The sequence below is a fragment of the Rattus rattus genome, chromosome 11 (assembly GCF_011064425.1).
Source record: "Rattus rattus isolate New Zealand chromosome 11, Rrattus_CSIRO_v1, whole genome shotgun sequence".
NCBI classification, from domain to species: Eukaryota; Metazoa; Chordata; class Mammalia; order Rodentia; family Muridae; genus Rattus; species Rattus rattus.
The window spans coordinates 53,351,257-53,370,545 of NC_046164.1; the positions used below are offsets into that span (position 1 = coordinate 53,351,257).

At 42.8% G+C, this 19,289-nt stretch overlaps 1 protein-coding gene across 3 annotated transcripts in view; it reads right to left on the reverse strand.

Annotated features, from left to right (window-relative positions):
- Window positions 1-18,286, reverse strand: part of Zcchc4 (zinc finger CCHC-type containing 4) — a 40,390-nt gene extending 22,104 nt beyond the window's left edge. For 2 of the 3 annotated variants that reach the window (XM_032916382.1, XM_032916381.1), the window contains exons 1-5: window positions 18,157-18,286; window positions 17,182-17,300; window positions 16,112-16,194; window positions 4,879-5,154; window positions 4,475-4,552 (exon numbers count right to left, since the gene is read on the reverse strand). In XM_032916382.1, coding sequence (XP_032772273.1) covers window positions 4,475-4,552; window positions 4,879-5,154; window positions 16,112-16,194; window positions 17,182-17,300; window positions 18,157-18,280 — 680 coding nt within the window. In that variant the 5' untranslated portion in view covers window positions 18,281-18,286. The remainder of the gene's footprint in view (window positions 1-4,474; window positions 4,553-4,878; window positions 5,155-16,111; window positions 16,195-17,181; window positions 17,301-18,156) is intronic. The other variant, XM_032916383.1, reaches the window with a different exon arrangement.
- Between the last annotated feature and the right edge of the window lie 1,003 nt (window positions 18,287-19,289).

Genomic DNA, 19,289 nt, shown 5'->3' on the forward strand with positions numbered 1-19,289 from the left:
AAATACAACTCTCTTTTAATTCTCTCTCTCTCTCTCTCTCTCTCTCTCTCTCTCTCTCTCTCTCTCTCTCTCTCTCATTGTTTCATGAAGGCAAAGTCACTTTTAAAAATTAAAGAGAGGATCTGATTTACACAAACTCCAGCACAGCACACCTGTCCAAAGCAGTCTGGGCAGCAGTGTGCAGAGGCAGAGAGGGGAAAGGCCAACATTTCAGTTCTAGATTTCCATCAAGCACAAACAAGGGAACATAATTAGTCATATTTTAAATTATGTTTTTTTTAAAAAATAACCCAACATTGCCCTCTTAAAATGAAATTGGCCACAAAAAATTATTCTCTCCACTGAACAAGGCAAACAAAACCAATCAGAAAAGCATGCACTTGAAAACCGCTCAAAAGGACACTCGCTTAATTTGGCCATTCATTCTCTTTAAATGAGAGTCAGTCACCGAGTGTGAAGCACGCTCTTCCACAGGAAACGTAATCAACAGCTGAATAAAATTACTTCAGAAATGAACCTCAGAAATTCATTTTTTGCTCTAACTTTATTTGGATAATAGTTTGCCAAATAGAGTCTCACATCTTTCACGCTAAAATTAGAGCATTCAGAAGCCATCGTAGCAAATGCTAACCTCACATCTCTCAGCCCCCACTATCTACAGCCACAGACGGAGAGCTACTGCTGAGGTACAACCTTAGACAGGCCTTTACAGGCAAAAAGAAACTAGAGTTCCTCGGACCTGTGGCAATTCTCCTGCCTCAGCCTCCTAAGTGCTACGACTACAGGCTATCCTAATGATAGCCAGCAGGCCAGGCTTCTTGGGGAGCTACGAGAATACCTTCCAAGGGTACACTTTCCTCCCCTTAGGCCCCAGCTAACCCTAAAGATTCTACTGCCCCACATCTGGGAGACACTGGGAAACAAGCCTTTAACACATGGGCCACTGGAGGAAATATAGTATGAATAAAATAGGCCATAAGCCACACTTTGGGATATTACTCACATATGCAAAACAGGTATACTAGTGCATGATCCCATATGGACGGACCTCGAGAGGCTGCCTGCTCTGTGACCCCATGGACAGAAATACTGGAACAGGCAAACTCATAAACAATCAGAAAGGAGTGGGCAAAGGCTGGGGGCAGAAAGCAAATGCTCGCTGGAAGAACATTTCTTCATAAAGGTGAGGTGGTGCTACAATTTTATGAACATACCTGGGGGCACTGTCATGTATGTGTAAAATACATCTCAATTAAAAAGAACACACCTGAAATACAGGAAATGGGCGGACCTATCTTTTTAAATGTTTAAAAACATGGTAAAAGATTGGAAAAAGCCAAAAATCTGGGTAGCTTTTACAAAATTTTCCTTTACATAACAAACCTGAAATCCTTGACATCCTCTGAGAAGTTCTTCAGGAGATACATGTGAATTTTCCGGTTCCTTTCTGCCTAAAGCATCCATGGCTACCTAAAGGCACCGTTGGATGATAAAAGGCAATTCAGAGAGGTGGAGGCCTAACACCGTGGTATGAGGCTCAGACAAAATGGGACAAAGCTGAAGGTGTCCTGGACTCCAGTAACACGAAACAAGCAAGGCCTTCATAGGAACAATTGCTGGGGCACTAAGGCCTTCATAGGATCAGATGGCCGGGGCTCTAAGGAAGCACTTGCAGCCAATAGGAGGGCCTCGCTCTGAATATATAATTCACTCGGCTACAGTTAATGGCTCACAGGAACCAGTAGGAGGAACGCAGAGAGCGAGGCCTGGCGAAGGAGGGAGGAGTGCCTGAGATAGGTTCATTTCCAGAAGGATAATATTTCCACTTGAAGTCAAGACTGCATGGCTTTCAACTCTGGCTCCCTCACTAACAATGGCTTTGGCTAAGTTACTTCACATCTTCGTACCTCAGTTTTTCCATCTGGAAAATAAGAATGATTGCAGCACCTACTATGTAGGGCTATCATGAGAAACGAGTTATACAGGGCCTGACCCATGCCAAGAACTCAAAAAATACTAGGTACTGTTGACACACGATAAGAATCTCAAAGTTAAACTTCTGCATATAAAACAATATATTTACTAATAGTAATACTTTAGGAAACAAAGAAATATAGATAGAATTTTAAGAAGAAATTGATGTATCTATACAATAGATATTAAAAGTCACAAAGAGGGCTGGAGAGGGCTCAGCGGTTAAGAGCACCCAACTACTCTTCCAGAGGTCCTGAGTTCAATTCCCGGCAACCACATGGTGGCTCACAACCATCTGTAAAGAGATCCGATGCCCTCTTCTGGTGTATCTGAAGACAGCTACAGTGTACGTATATATAATAAATGAATAAATCTTTTTAAAAAAAAGTCACAAAAAAAGAAAATGCTGTTATATGCTGCATGTTATAAGCTTTTGACAACACTGTGTTAACTAAAAGAAACCACACAAAAGGTCACATATTAAATGCATCTATGGGGCCAGAAAGTAGATGTCAGCAGCAGTGACCATGATGTTTCTTGTCTGTGTGACAGGAATGCTCTAACACAAGCACAGTGGATCACACCTGGAATCCCAGCACTCGATCCGTAAATCACATTCAAGGTCACAGAGAGACCCTCTATCAAAAACCCCCGAATTAAAGAGATAAAACGTTCTGAGAGTAGATGGTGGTATATCTGCACAACCTACTCAACACAGACTCAAAGCCAGGGGACACACACTTCAAACAGGTAAGTGATAATAATTACAACTCAGTTTAAAAATACAACTGAGGGCTGGAGAGATGAATGGCTCAGCAGTTCTGAGCACATACTGCTCTTGCAGAAGACCCACACCAGGTGGCTCACAACCACCTCTGATCCCAGCTCTGAAGGATCTGATGCCCTTTGAGTCTCTGAGAGTACCTACACACACATGCACATACCCACACAAGCACGCATTTTAAGTATATCTTTATAAAAGAAATCTGGATTACCACATTGAGAAGGATCACTTCTGTTGAACACAGACAAGTTCTATCAACAGGGATAAGTGGTTAACAGGTCAGTCCTGTTCATAATGGCTGAGAATGTGGAGTGAAGAGCTAAGAATTGCATGCTGTAGATAGACAGTGTACAGTTGATCTGGAAGTACAAAGGTACATGTATAGTCTGTACTTTTGGAGGTGACAGGTATGTGGGCGTGTGAGGAAGTCAGAGGTTAACACTGGCAATCTTCCTCAATCATTTCTCCACTTTATTTTGGAGCTATTGTAAGAGGGCTCAACTACACACAACAAGATCTCTTCCTAAACCTGGAGCTCACCTTTTCAGTGAGGCTGGCTGGCCATCGAGCCCTAGCAATGCTCTCCTCTCCGTCTCACAGAGCCAGGGCGAACAGTTCGTTCCATCATTCTCACCTCTGACCAGAACTCGGGTCCTTATGTTTGCAAACCTCCCCACTCTTTACCCCAGCAACATTTTCCCAGCCCCAAGCCATGCTGCTGTGTGGCACATTTGACTCTTTACAAACCTTCTTTGGGGCTGTCAATGTTCTAGAACACTTGGTGCACTAAACAGAGGACCCAGGTTCAGTGCCCAGCACACACAGTGGCTTACAACCATCCTTAACTCTAGTTTCAAGGAGTCCAATACCCTCTTCTGACCACCATGGGCATCAGACACACATGTGGCATCCATAAAACATGTAGGTAAAAGTTTTCTAATCCTGACTTATTTGCAGAGAGACAAAGCTTATTTAATGTCTCATATAAATACTGTGACACTGTTCAAACAGATCTAAATGGAAGACACAAAGCCAGATCCTTTAATACAGTCAATGATATGTAAAAATCGCCCAGAATAATTGTCTTCAAACCATTACAGAGACTAAGGAACATTTCAGCCTGCACATTCAGGCAGTGAATGGACGTTTTTTTCCTTGAATGCGACAAGCCGCACTGCAGGTGCACCCCAATACAAGAAGTGCCCTGCAGTGCCCACACGTAGCTATCTCCCACAAATAAACCTATTTTCTAACTCTCAGCCCATGACCTGCCTACTACACGGCAGCGCTCCCTCCTCCTCCCGCTACACTGAGAGGGGCACATCATCCGGAACATCCTACCACATGACCAAGAGTTGAAGATGAAACAAAATCCCCAAACTCTGACCACAAATGAGGCAGTGCCATTTCCCTGGAAGCCTTAGTACACGAGAAAAAGCATTTAGTAGGAATGATCTCTAATCCTAAGTCACATGCAAGGGCACTCATTCACGGAGGAGAATCTGCCTTCCACAGGGTCAAAAAAAAAAAAAAATCCAATGACAATTTATTTGAAACAAAGGCTATGCGTTGACTTTATATACCTGACAAGGTGTCCATCACCTACCACGACTCCTGAATGTTAGTTAAAGCATGTGACAGGTTAGGAACAGTTCAGAAGAGAAGAACACAGAAAGAAACGAGAGAACGAAGAAGAAATGTATAATATAAACCTACCGAAAGTCAATATCCAGTAAAAGGCTCCTCATGTTGGGCTTCTCACCTGGTGCTGTTAGCCTGATCTGCTCGTGTAGCCTGAAGCGAGTAATGAAAGCAAACGTAATAAGAAACGACAAATGCCACAGACAAGCAGCAAACAAAACACGTTGCGGTGAGCACTGCGGAGAATTGGCACGGCTTAGTTTTGCAGACTCTTTTTTTTAAGGGCAGAACTTAACCGAGAAATCTGACATAAAAATTTCAATCTCAGATCAGAAAGTATCCACCATTTGAGGGGACACACTTTCCCCGTCCTCTTGCGTCTAGAGCCTCACGCCTAACGTGTACACCGTACAACTGCTTCATAAAAATGTGCGTAAGCACAGAATGGCCCTGAGAGAACTTTTGAAAGTGGACCGTACCTTGGTGCTCCAACACACAGCACTCTTCTGAATCCGAGGGTGGCAAGGAGGCCTGCCAGGAACTGGCAGCTCCTATCGGCAAACAGGTACTGGGCGTGTGTCTTCTTGTTCTGCAGCGGGTAGAGCAGCTGACTGGGCCTTGCAATCTGGGTGGTGGAAATGTCAGCTGATAGCTGGTGCTCGCCATGCTCCTTCCAATCTGCAGGTAACAGCAATTGCTGGCAACTTCGACAGAACTTTCTTTGAGGCAATGGCAACTGAATGAAACTCAGGTACCTTCAAGACACAACAAAAGACACAGAACAGGTTGTGTTTTAACTTTTTTTTTTTGCTATTTTTTAGCATCCACAAAGTACTCTTACTTCTCAAAGAGTAGTGCATAAAGAAGTGAAAATGAGAAAAAGGATCTATGGAATGTTGGCGAGGATTTATGTCTGACTGTATACCTACAAAGTGGAAAAGAGTCAGCAATTTCATAAGAATTGAGATGCTCCAATTTAGTCACTGAATGAAGATCAATATCCATTTAAAATGTGAATATAATATATTACTCAAACAATTTAGTAGTAATGGCAACTACTAGCACATTTAAATTTATTGACAAATCCATGTGCTCTAACTTTGACACGTTAAACAGTCTGGCTCAGTCGGCAGTCATTTTAAAGTGAGAAATCAAGATCATTCTTCAAGTTCTTATGACATATTTAGCAAGAAAAATTACCTCTTAAAAGGAAAGATGTTCCTACAGCGCTGTCTGTTCTTAGCAGTACTGACAACGGCTGTCAGCAGCCCCTCCCTGAGCCAGCAGGACAGTACCAAAGCCTTTACAAAGACTACCTGGAGCTAGGTGTGGCGGGCAGCACATGTCTACAACATAAACCAAAACAGGAGGATGACGTCCCGGCCAGCCTAGGCTACACAGAAAAACAGTCTTAATGCAGGCCGACAGGAACCGGATGTAGATCTCTCCTGAGAGACACAGCCAGAATACAGCAAATACATAGGTGAATGCCAGTGGCAAACCACTGAACTGAGAATGGGACCCCCATTGAAGGAATCAGAGAAAGGACTGGAAGAGCTTGAAGGGGCTTGAGACCCCATATGAACAACAATGCCAACCAACCAGAGCTTCCAGGGACTAAGCCACTACCCAAAGACTATACATGGACTGACCCTGGCTCCAACCTCATAGGTAGCAATGAATAGCCTAGTAAGAGCACCAGTGGAAGGGAAGTCCTTGGTCCTGCCAAGACTGAACCCCAGTGAATGTGATTGTTGGGGGAGGGCAGTAATGGGGGGAGGATGGGGAGGGGAACACCCATATAGAAGGGGAGGGGGAGGGGTTATGGGGATGTTGGCCCGGAAACCGGGAAGGGGAATAACAATCGAAATGTAAATAAGAAATACTCAAGTTAATAAAGATAAAAAAAATTTTTTCATGCAATTAAAAAAAAAAAACCAGTCTTAAAAGCAGAAACAGGGATGATATCCCATCTGTTTGCTTCCAAATCTGATTTCAGAGTTACTACAGTTCAGTTTTTCTTCTTGCACTTTATTAAAGATTGTTGGAGAAAGAAAATACAGTTATTATGTTTTAAAGCGGTGATTCTCGACCTGTGGGTCACAGCCCCTTTGGGGGTCAAGTGACTTTCACAGGGGTTGTGGAAGACCACCTGCGTTATCAGATATTTACATTATAATTCATAATAAGCAAAACTATAACTATGAAGTAGCAATGAAAATTTTATGGTTGGGGTCACCACAACATGAGAAGGGTCATGGCATCAGGAAGGTCAAGAACCACTGTCTTAAAGGCTGGTAACTTTTATATATGAGACAGCAGTTACAAAATCAGAAGGGAACACAAAAGGAAGAGAAGGAGCCCACTGAGGTCAGACAGAGGTGTGTAAATGTACACAGTACACATGGCACCGCACAGGATTCCTGCAGTTGGGCAAGTCAACGGGGGCAGCCCAGCGAATGTTGGGAACTGCATGGCAGAAAGTAAGGAGGGATCCAGAGAACACTGGAACGACTAAGTAGTTTCCCTTCAGAGGCCCCAAGGCAGTGACAAATATTCGAGACTGTTAGAGCAAGAATCAGCTGCCTGCCTGCAACTGAAATGTCTCTAGCCCCATGATGAGTGCTCCTCTGACAGCTTTATTCACCACTAAAAGACCGAGAGAGGAGATGAGGAAACTTCAGTGACACACAGTAAGGTCGGCAAGGAAGGCCTTAGGCTACAGATGGATGCCCTGTGGGAGAACCAGCCGCCATCAGCAGCACTCATTTCAGATCACTGCGGCTGGTTCTCCCCACTGAGTATTCACTGGGTCCACACTGACTATTCTGACCCTAGAAGCACTGACAGAACATACAGGGTAAGTTTTCAGATACTGTACAACTGGTCACCTACAACCATGACTAGGGGGAGCAGAGGGACTGGGCAGTTGTCGCATAAATCCAGGAAGGAGTGCATGGATCGTGACTGAAGTATCCACGTGACCCCAGAAGAGATGTGTGCCAAAGACCAGAGCAGGAAATCCTCATCTATACAAACCTGGGGTCAGCAAGCTGAAAAGACCTACCTCAGCAGTGTGGGGAAACAGCCCCAAGAGCTGGAAAGATGGCTCAATAGGCGAGAGCACACACTCTGCTAGCATGAGGACCTGGTTCAAATCCCCTGCACCTCTGTGAAAAGCTGCAAATAGCTGCACATGCTATGAACTCTAGTAGTGAGGGGTGGCTATGGGGTGGAGGCAGGCAGATCCCTTACAAAAACAAAAAAGAGTAAACGTCCACAGCCTTGTAAAGACTAAGGAGCCTCAAGGCTGACTCGATGTCTTCCCCCTAAACTCGAAGCAAGCTATCCTTACCTTTCTACTCAGCACCTGTGGAGTTTCTCCCAACCTAATTAGACAAAAGAAAGGGCATAGATGGAACAGGGAACACTGAAGCTTATTGATTCACAGTCAACACAGTCAAACACATAAGGTCCTAAGAAAATCTTCAGAAAGTAGCAAGCAAGCTTAGCAGGGTTACAAAGCAAACGCTAATGTAGAAACTCATTGTACTGTTACAGACTACAAGGCTGTGAGGTTAGTCTCCAGGGCAGCCAAACAAATAACACAAGAACTTGAACACATATCTTGACTTTTTCCCACATGAGACGCATTGAGACAGCCCACAGTGGGTTGCTCCACAGCGTTCCTTACAGAACTACAACTCACACGTGAATTGGGCAATGATCAGACTCTGCCATCCTTCCTGACCACAAGGCAACGGTCATTCACTGCTGAAAAAAAATCATCAGACGAAAGGCTGGTGGGAGATTGTGTAAGCTACCTAATATCAATCTCAATACCATAAAAAGGGAATAACTAACTAGCATCTGCCTTATGGTACCCAGAAGGAAGTAGGAAGAGAAGTGAATCGAAAGAAGGGCTGGCGAGATGGCTTAGTGATTAAAACTACCCACTGTCCTTCCGAAGCTCCTGAATCAAGTCCCTGCACCGACATGGCATCTCACAACCATCAGATGTTGTCTGCTGGTATACAGCTGAACATGCAAACAAAGCACCCACATACATAAAAGCACAAATAAATAAATCTTTAAACCTGAAAGAAATCATCCAAAAGAACTGACTGTAGCTACTCTGGCGGGCTTCCTTCCGAAGCCTCAGGACTATGTTTCTACTGCCTCAGACACATCTTTTAAATTGAGACGTAATTCCTACAATTCACAGGTTGCTGTGTGCAAGTCACTGGTGGGTAGGGCATGCACAAGGTTGTGTTACATTGCCCCAGCCTAATTCCAGATCATTTTTATCACCACAAAAAGCTCATCCCATTGGTAGGTGCTCCCCATTTCCCCACCCCCAGTCTCACTAATCTACCTCTAGTCTGCTCCAGACATGACTTTGTCTACTCTAGACATGTAAGATCAATGGAATAACAGAGTAGACACATGCAGATGCTTATGTGAAATTTAAATAAAAGACTTTTGCTTCAAAATGGAAAGTGCTTTCACTTTCAGCCAAATAGATACACAGCAAGTTGTGCCAAAGGGCTATTATGGGCACTAAAGCCTCGACATAGAATTAGAACAAAGGGGGGACTACAGCACAACGAAAGAAAGGGCAGAAGGAGAGAGACTGTGGAATCCAGCAGGGGCAGGGAGGTTTTGCACTGGAATAGTGTGTAGGCCCACACATATAACTAAAACTAAGAAAATCAAGTAAAAGAACTCTAAGACATATTCAAAAGCATCAAAGATAATCTAAAGAAAAGTACTTCAACTAAAAGGAAAATGATAAAACATAAGAAACAGACGATCATTTCTCATTTACATGGATGAAGGTCAGAGAAAGGGTCATACATGGGGTACAGAGGTACAAAGGAGGACTAGCAAGATGACTGAACAGGTAAAGCACTTGCCATGAAAGCCAGTTTGATCCCCAGGACTCACAAAACCACAGTGATGGGGAGGTCTGAATCCTAAGAAATGTCCTCAGCCTCTATGCCGGGCTGTGGCCACATGCACCTGCACTTACGTACACATATCATACATGTAAGAAAGTTTCAAGGGTGATAGAAAAATACAAAAGAAACACCACCACCTCCCAACAGGAGAAAAATGTAAACGATATATAAAGTGAACAAAAGAGAAGCCAAAGTAGATGGACACTAAACCCAGGGCATGCAGAACTGTTACAACAGAACAAAAGTGGCTTGCGTTGCTGTGAGAATAAAATACAGGTAACTTATTCCCAATGCCAGAGGTGCAGACTTCCATTTCCCAGATCACAGAGAGCAGGAGGCAGTAGGCCCTGGGCCCCTGGGGTCTTCCCTGCAGGTGGTACCCACTTACCTACAAACCCACAGTCCATCTTAGAGTAGAACAGTTAGTCTACCTCCTGGCTGAGACCGTGTATCAGAGTGGAGAATGAATCTTGAGCTGCAAAAGGATGGGAATTTGGGCAGGGTATACCAGTTGATCATGAAGACTGCCCTCCCAAGTATTCCCCACTAGCAAAAACCAGGGCAGAGAATTTGCACTGTACCTATAAAAAACACTGGTTTGTGCCAAACCGTGTGAGTTTGTTTGGTTGGAATGGGTTCTGGAGGAAGGAGCTGCAGGAAGTACCTGCCTTCAATATTTGGAGTGTTTCAACCTCATTATAGTAGGATTTGGAACTTGTTTCATCCAAGAAAGAACGATCTCTCCATCAAAGAAAGTGCATCACTCTGGATCACAGCAAAATCCAGTATGTCATCACTCCCAAGAAGCACATGTTTTCATGTTTTTATCTTAGCATATTGCCACTGAGGTTGGATGGATAACTGCCCTCAGCAGAGGTGCAGCTCAACTGCATGCTCACATCAAAGTGTGGTCCCAGTTCCTAATGCCATCGTGTATTTAAGTCAGCACTGCATGTTCTTGGGATCCCTATGAAGAGTCCTCCGTGAAGCCATGGTTCAGTTGAGAGAGTGCAACCACACAGCCAATGGACACATTTTGTATTGGAGATGAACACACTTGCCAGCCACAACACACACGGGCTTTATAAGACCTAAGGAAGCAAGGTCAGCAGTGATCTAACTTGACAGCATCTGCAAACAAGCCTCCACACAGGACTGAGAAGGGTTACCTTGAATTGCTTAACTGACATGGGAAAAGCTGCCCAGATAAAGGGCAACGCTTTCCCTGGACTTGTGTCCTACACGGCATGAAAAGGAGACTAATAGAGCACTCTGTGTCCTGACTACAGACTTAAGTGACCAGGTGTCTCAAGCCTTTGCCACCAGGACATTCTTGCCAAGATACACCACACTCTCATGATGTGAACAAAAATAAGCCCTTTCTCCTTTAAGATGCTTTTGTCAGAATATTTTACCATGGCAACAGGAAACGTCTGAAAGAAGTATGTTACTGGGGGCCAGCTTTGAGGTTTCAAAAGGCTCATGCCAGTTTGAGTTGGTTCCCTCTGTTTCCAGCTTGTGGTTCAAGATGTGAACGCTTGGCTGTTCTTGCCACCATTTCTCGGGTCCACTATCATGGCCTCTAACTTTCTGGAACATAGGCCCCATTAAAGGCTTTCTTTTATAGACTTGGCTGTGCTGTTTTATCCCAACAACAGAAAAGCAACTAATACAAAAAGCCATAGTGGGCAGGCAGGACAACTCACCCACCTGAGAGTGACCAATATCAAAGAGAAAACAGCACTACTGTCTGACCCTAATCGCTTCCTTCCTTCAAGGCCTCCCAGAATGCTCGGCAGAGGGCTCCGGCACCAGCTCGTTAAGCTTTTCTTGATGGAAGATAAGCTAAGATTTTACATTCATCCCATATCTCGGGAGCACAGCATCGCTCACCTATGCTGCTTTAAGTTCAGCACTCGGACAGGCTTTTGAAGTTAGAGGGGAGAAGGAACAGGAGCCGGAAGCGCTCAGATTACTCAGCTCCTGCCTCCTGTTTACTGCACATGCCCTGAGGGAGAGGAAATTTTATTCTGCCGCATGGCTCAGCATGATTCACAAATTGCAGGCTAGCATTTTGAAATGTCATTTTTATTGATCTCCATTTGATGTTCCATTTGCCTTTCCTGGAGTACACAAATTATGTTTATGGCATTTGTCTAACAGCAGACCTTGAAAATCTAAGTTTAAATGAGTTCTGGAAAAAAAAAAACATAACCAAATGAAATATCAACCAAACAAAATTATCTGGATGCACATAAATTAACACTGATCTCCACATTCAAATTTATCTTCCCCTCAGACTTCATAGGTCACAATAAGGATGGAGGCACACCATATAATAGAATATTAACACGTTTTAAAGCATAACAGGCAGCTAAAAACTATAAGGAAAAGCAAATCTGAGGCAAGAAATGTAAATCTGTCAGCTGAGCATCGATGAAATACAACACAATTCAAAGACCATGTTAGGAAAAAATGCTTATCAAATCCTGCTCCATAAACTAGAAATCTGTGCAACAGTCCCAGACCCATAATGAAAACTGGGTAACGAAGATCTATTCATCTCACTGCCACCATTCTTTTCTAACAGTTTCAGAACCCCAGCCAGCTGGGAATCATGGTTCGTGTGCACTTGGGAAGTTGAGTCGGGAAGACTGCAAGTTCAAGGCTGGCCTGGACTACCTACCAAGACCTCTAAAAAACAAACGAACAAACAAACAAAGCAGTAGAAAGGTCTTCCTATACTAAGTATCAAGTCTCAAGACAATTTATACTTGCAATATAGTTCTTTAGTAAGCTAATTTATAGATGAGTTGACATAGTTAAATTACCCAAATTAGAAGACAATTACAAGAATTGTAATTGGAAACCATCTCAAGAACGTATCATCCTTAGGTTCATCCACACACAATAAACTCCTGGTCTCAACACAAAGGCATGTTAAGGGGACAGGTAATCGATCCACTGAGGTTTGACTTGACCTCAACATGATTTATCTTAAGGTAAAGTTTAGAAGAGTATTGTACCTAGAACTTTCCCTCCACACAGCATGTAATAAAACGTAGGAGCACTGACCATGAAGCAATGCCATGAAATCAATTCAGCCTCTGTGAATTTCTCAAAAACTGTTAAGAGTCCACATCTTTACAGGGTACAGATCAGCTAATGCACAAGTCAGCAACAACATTCTCGCTTTCCTGGGCACGTAAACCTTATCAAAGAACTCAGCCTACACTCAGCGTGTTCTTCGTCCTGTGCATCTTTGTATCTATACACACATGCATGGGCTCCAATGCCAGCATTTATGTTTTCTTTGAACTCTCAACAAATACCTGGTATACGAACAAACAATTGGAGGAATGGAGGTTTCTGGAAATAAAACCTAAGGTTATAGGTCACACATGATTTACGATGTTGAAGATAATTTTACCAAAACATACTGTCAAGAGATCAGCAAAAGGCAGACGAAGTTACTGCTTTCCCCTCAAAATATAGCCTCTTGGAAATTCAATACTTTATATTTTAGCCAGTTTATATATTAAATATGCGTTTAAAGAATTATTTAAGAGGGGCTGGAAAGATGGTTCATGGTTAAGGACACTTGTTGCTGGTACAGAAGACCAGAGTTTGGCCCCAGTCCTGAGACGATGGCTCACAACCATCCATAACTCCAGTTCCAAGGGATCTAATACCTTCTTCTGGCCTCCTCGGGCATTAGGAACACACATGATGTATGTATGTATATATATATATACACACACACACACACACACACACACACACACACACACACATGCAAGCAAAATACATACATAAAAGAAAATAAATCTTAAAAACAGTCTTTAAAACATTCTTTATGAGCCAGGTTTAGTGGTGCACTCTTTAATCCCAGCACTTGTGAGGCAGAGGCAGGTGGCTCTACATGAACTCAAGTCTAGCCTGGTCTACCAAGCAAGTTTCAGGGCAGTCAGGGATATTACACAGAGAAACCCTGCCGTGAAAAACCAAAATAAATAAATAAATAAATAAAATTCTTTATCAGGTTTGGAAAGATAGTTAAATGGTGAGCTTGACTTGAATACACAAGGCATGTGTGAAAAATAGCCCCCACACTCTGGCAGCATGGAGAGAACAGAACTCCACTTCCAGACTAAAGTTTATTATGCAGAAAAATGGATCACCAAGCTATTCTCAGTCAGAACCATATCACCAATAAATATCCTTACATGACATGAAAACACACATATCAGATAAACATGGCAACAGAGATACAGAGCAAAGCTAAGTACATAATATGATTATGACTCCATAGAACAAGCAAACGTTAGTGTCAATATCAATATGCCCCCTCCCCCCAAATGGCTATGCGGTGACAATGTCCTAAATAGAAGAACTTTGACTGGCTAAACGAAAGGATTGTTATTGAATAAACAAGACTAAAGATGGGTTTCTGCTTACTAGGAGTCACCCTTAAACTACCCTCTTAATCTGTCCCCAAAGGTCAGCTACCTTGGACAAAGGCTTCCTGGTCAATCAGCCCAAAGACCCCATCCTGCTAATGGTCATGAAATCCTCTTGCTTTTCCACCATTTAGCTCTCTTCTCTTCCTCCACCCCCAAAAAGAGCCTTGACAGATTGATCTCCTTTAAACCTTTCTTTCTACCCACGGACTGGTCCGGTATAGAGAGAAACTCTTGTGCACTATGTATAAGCATTCACCTGTCAATAAAAAACGCTATTGCCAATGAGCTAAAGGAGGACATGGGAGATGGGAGTTCCGAGAGAGCAAGAGCGAGCAAGAGAGAGAGAGACAGACACAGAGAGACACAGAGAGGAAGTTTAGGAAAGAGATAAGGAGACTCACCCCAAACTCTGAGGAGGCAGTCACATGAAACTGAGAAGATAACCAGCCATGTGGCATGCTTAGATTAGAATAACTGGATTATTGAGATAAGAGCTTAAGGCCTGAGCATTTATTCATGAAATAATAATAACAATTCATGAGTCATTATTTCAGGGAACAAAGTGGCCAGGTTGGAAAAACCCACAACTATGGTCCAGTTCCATTGAATCACTGCACTATCACACTTAACAGAGGGGAAAAAGCCAGGATCGAATCCTACAGGTGCAAAGGGGATGGGGTGCAGGGCAGGAAGCATAGGCAATGTGTTTCCATTCCCCAAACCATCAATATTCTGTTTCCTACAGTTATGATAATCACATCCTGACATATCTTCATCTCCTGTCTACATACAGTAAATTATTATAGATCACTAATTGCTATCTGCTTTCATGTCTAAAATGATCCTTTGAATCAGAGAGGCAGAAAGCGTGAATCACGTTCTAACAGCATGACTTTCGAGTTGCTTCACTGCTCCAAGCCGCCCCTTCCCACCCAAGTTGGCCATCTTGGCAGGATTGAAGTCACCCCGGTAAAGCATCTTGCAAAGCACCAGCCCCGAGGGAGTGCTCCCTCATACCCACTCCCTTCTCAACCTTTCTCATTGTGGATTGAACAGGAAACAGACCTCTCTCTCTAGTTAAGTACTAAAGTGAAGAGGCAATCAAGTTATATTTAGAAAAGCATTCTCTAGTACAAGATTTAGAGTCTAAGGAAGCTCAGGCAAGAGATTTTATTTATTTATTCACTTGTTTTGTTTTGGGTTGGGTTTGAGGGTTTTGTTTGAGGCAGGATCCCTTTCTACTTAGCTCTGGCTGGCCTGAGACTCACAGAGCACCACCATCTTGTCTTCCAATGCTGAGATTAAAGCTATTCATAACCATGCCTAGCCTCAGACAAGACAAACCCCAGAACTCCTTCTCATGTGGCCAGAATAAGGCCTCACAGTGCTGAATGCTGATGCCCAGGTAGCAGAAGAAAGCGCCATAAACAAAAACCTGTCTGTCATCTGCAAACTGACAATCAGATGGGGGTAGGGGGTGTCAGTTTCCTGGACAGCTTCATCCAGCTCATAGAGCACCATGCCCAAGGGCAGACATGAATTTTTGTCACAGGTTTCCTATGGAACTACATGTACGGATTCTAATGCATCCAATAACAGTTTGATAATGCTGGGTTTTAAGATGTTTACAGCTTGAAAAAGATCTCACCTATACTGCTACGCTTGAGAGGCAGAAGCACAAGGATTGTGAGATCAAATCCAGCCAGAGCTATACAGTGATTCCTATTTAAAAACTCATTTAAAAACTCAGATGGCTCATCCACTAAGAACAGACACTGTTTTTCCAGTGGACCTGGGTCCAGTTCTTAGCATGAATGTGGTGGCTTACAATGCTCTCTAACCCCAGTTTCATGGGACCCAATGCCCTTTTCTGGCCTCAATAGACACAAGGTGCAAATATTTTGCACAGACATATGTGAAGGCAAAATACTCATATAGTAACCTGGATTACCTTGGAAACATGCTAAATGTAAAAATCATAGATATCAAAAACAAATAATACATGAATAATATATGAATAATCAAATTAATAGCCACAAAAAGGTTTTGGGGAAATAGAATAAGGAGTTATTATTTCATTGTGAAACCTTCTGATTGTTTGATGAGATAAAAATGTTTAGGACACAGAAGTAATAGCTGCATAGATCATGAATATAATCAACACAAGTGAATTGTATACTTGCAAATGATTAAAATAGAAAGTGTTAAAAAATAAATAAATGAAAGTTAAGTTTAAAAAGCAACATTACTGCCAAAACAATAAAGAAAAGAAGACATCACACCAGTACCTTTCTATGCATTGTGCTCGGGATAGAGGAGGCTGGCATCTTTGATTATGAATTTCCCGGGCAGCAAGTCTAGCTTCTGACAACTGAAAGACAGAACAAACATGTATTTATTTGTTTGTTTACTTATCAGAAGGGCAGAACACACCACCAATACTACTCCCTCCTTGGCTAGGACTTCCCACTCTCCAGAACTCTTCAGAAATAAATGACTGTTGTTTTGCAAAATTCTTGTTACAAAGTAGAAGTTGCCAAGAGTAATGACACAATCGGGAAGCAGAGGCAAGAGGATCTCTGTAAGTTCGAGTCCAACCTGGTCTACACAGTGACCCAGGACAGCCAGAGTTACACAGTAAGATACCAAACACTAATAAAAAATAAACCAAAAGGAACCAATAAATGAATGAATAAATAAATAAATAATAAAATTGAAGTTGAGACATGTAACACACATCTTATAGGGAACTAATTTTCTTGTGAGATAGTAACACATCTGTATCAAAGTTCAGAGTTAAGTATTAACTTCAATGCCCAATATTAAAAAAAAAAATCCAGAGCATGAAATGTCCATCCCTCCTAAGGTATCTATCTCAGAGTAGACAGATGGCTCAGCAGTTGAGACCAAATACTACCTTAAGGCCCAACTCTCTTTGAAACACCCACATCAGGAGGCTCACAACTGACTATAACTCCAGTCTCAGGGGATCCGAAGACCTCTTCTGACATCCACAGGTCCTTGAACTCATGTGTACATACCCATAAATACGCGGGCACACATATGCACATAATTAAAAATTAAGCTGGGCAGTGGTGACGCTCACTTATAATCCCAGCACTCGGGGCAAAGGCAGGCAGATCTGACTCTGTTTGAGGCCTGCCTGATCTACAGAGTCAGTTCCAGGAAAGCCAGGGCTACACAGAGAAACCATGTCTCGAAAAAACAAAGAAAAAGAAAAAGAAAAAAAATCTTTAAAAATACCAATGCATTAAAATAAAGAAATCATTTTATATAATGCTTAAACTACATGTTTACTGGATCATTCTCAGTAAAACTGGTCAAAATGTTACCGTACCTTTTCATCTTCCCATTGAAAAAAATTACAGTCTTTTCTATCTCTACAGGCTGAGCAGGCATAAAACTTGCGTGGTTCTTCCTTCCCTTGGCTCACTTTTACAAAGAGAAGAGTGGGCCCTGGTTCCAGAATAGGAAGAAAAGTGTCAAGTTATTTGCTTTCTCTGCCTTAAATAAAATTTAGACATTATGTATAATTTATAATTCAATGTACTATCCTCTTTGATAAACTTTATTTTCTTCAGTTGCAACATTGATGCATTTGAATATCAGAAATAATTTTAAAAACTGCTCTCTTCAGAAAGAAAATGCTTTTTGTCTCCGTTACAAAAGTCAACAGCTTGCTTGGGTCCATAATGAAAGTAAGCTTAAGGGGCTGAGGATTTAGCTCGGCGGTAGAGCGCTTGCCTAGCAAGCACAAGGCCCTGGGTTCGGTCCCCAGCTCCGGAAAAAAAAAGTAAGCTTAAAGGAACAGATTTGGATAAAACAAAGGGGAAAACCCAGAAAACGGCAAGGTTTACTATTACCATTTCCAATGAAACCCTGAGTTGGAAAGCTCGGAGAGGTAAATTTAATTAGGCTTCCAGGATGTTGTTGTTCATTTTAACTTCAAAACAATAAAAACCAATCAAATCAACAGATTTAATTCTGCTAAGAACTTGGCAACAGGAATCCTTCAGTTCCGTGCATTCTACATTCTGCTTACCTCCCTAACCCGTCTCCCAAAGTAGAGATGTTAACAGCTCTGGAGACAAAGCTCCAACAGCCAGGATCTCTCTAGGGGTTTATTAAATATAATGAAAAAACTCTTTCTGAAAACGGGTGTTATTCAAGCATCACACAAGGCAAGGAAGAGGGACAGGGGTGGGGGGAAAGCCTTCTCTTCCAGAGACAAATCCGGAAAGCCCGCAGAGCATCCAGCCCAAGCCTCGCCATTGGCGACAGCCGACAAAGCTGGGCGCACACGCCGACCCACCGTGTGGGCACTGCGGGGCGGGAGCCCCGGGGTTCGAGGGAAGCGCCACCTCCACCCCGGACGCCCTACGCCCCACGCTGCCTTCACCCTCCAGGGACTCAAGACAGTCCATGGGCGCCGCCATCTTTCCGCCGAGGTCCCGAAAGCCTCTGTCTCAACCAAGGAGGCGAAGAAAGAGCGCCTCCGCGGCACGCCGGACCCACAGCGCCCCACCGGTCCTGGAGGATTCACGCCGCCGCCAGACACAGAGCCGGGGAGACTGAGCAGGACACACCTCCAACCCCGTGGGTGTTCTTGGGTGAAACTGGTAGACCTATGCCAAGAGCACACCTATAACCAGGAGAAGAGATGAATTTTTCGAACAAAGATCTGATTAGATTATAGATCCAAAGGAGCAACAAAGAGCTGAAACAATAGCCGAACTATCAGCTCAGCAGCTGTATTGAGTTTTTACAAAGCCATAAAACTGTCTAGATTTTTGGTTTGGTTTAGTTTAGTTTGGTTCCGTTCTGTTCTGTTTTCTGTTCTGTTCTGATCTGATCTATGACAGGGTTTCGTATAATCCAAGCTGGCCTCCAACTCCCCAGTAGCAGAGTATGACCTTGAACTCCTGATTTTTCACCTCTACCTCCCAAATGCTGGGATTACAAACATGCATCACCATGCTTGGAGCTCCTAACATTTACTCTTGCACGTGATTATTGAATTCCTGTTATCATTTGTACATCAGTAAAAGAATGTCCCCATTTGCCATTGGCACTTTACATAAAAATAGCAAAGAAGATACAATTTTTATAACTTCTAGATTAACTTGATGGTAAGTTTCAGGAGGTGAGACTAGCATACATCATTAGTCATATTTCTGTACACTAGCAGTGATCATCTAAACATAAAATTTAGAATATCGTACTTAGACTTTACAAATAAAAGAAGCATGTTTTGTTTAACGTGCACAGGTCTCATGAGCAGAAAACTAGAAAATGTTGCCGAAAAAAATCAAGAGAGATCTAAATAAATGTGGAAGCATAGTCTGTTCATTACATGGGAAACGGAACACAGTAAAGATGCCAGCTCCTCCCAGGTTCGGTGCAGACAGATTTAGTGCAATTTCTAGCAAAACATCATCCAGATAT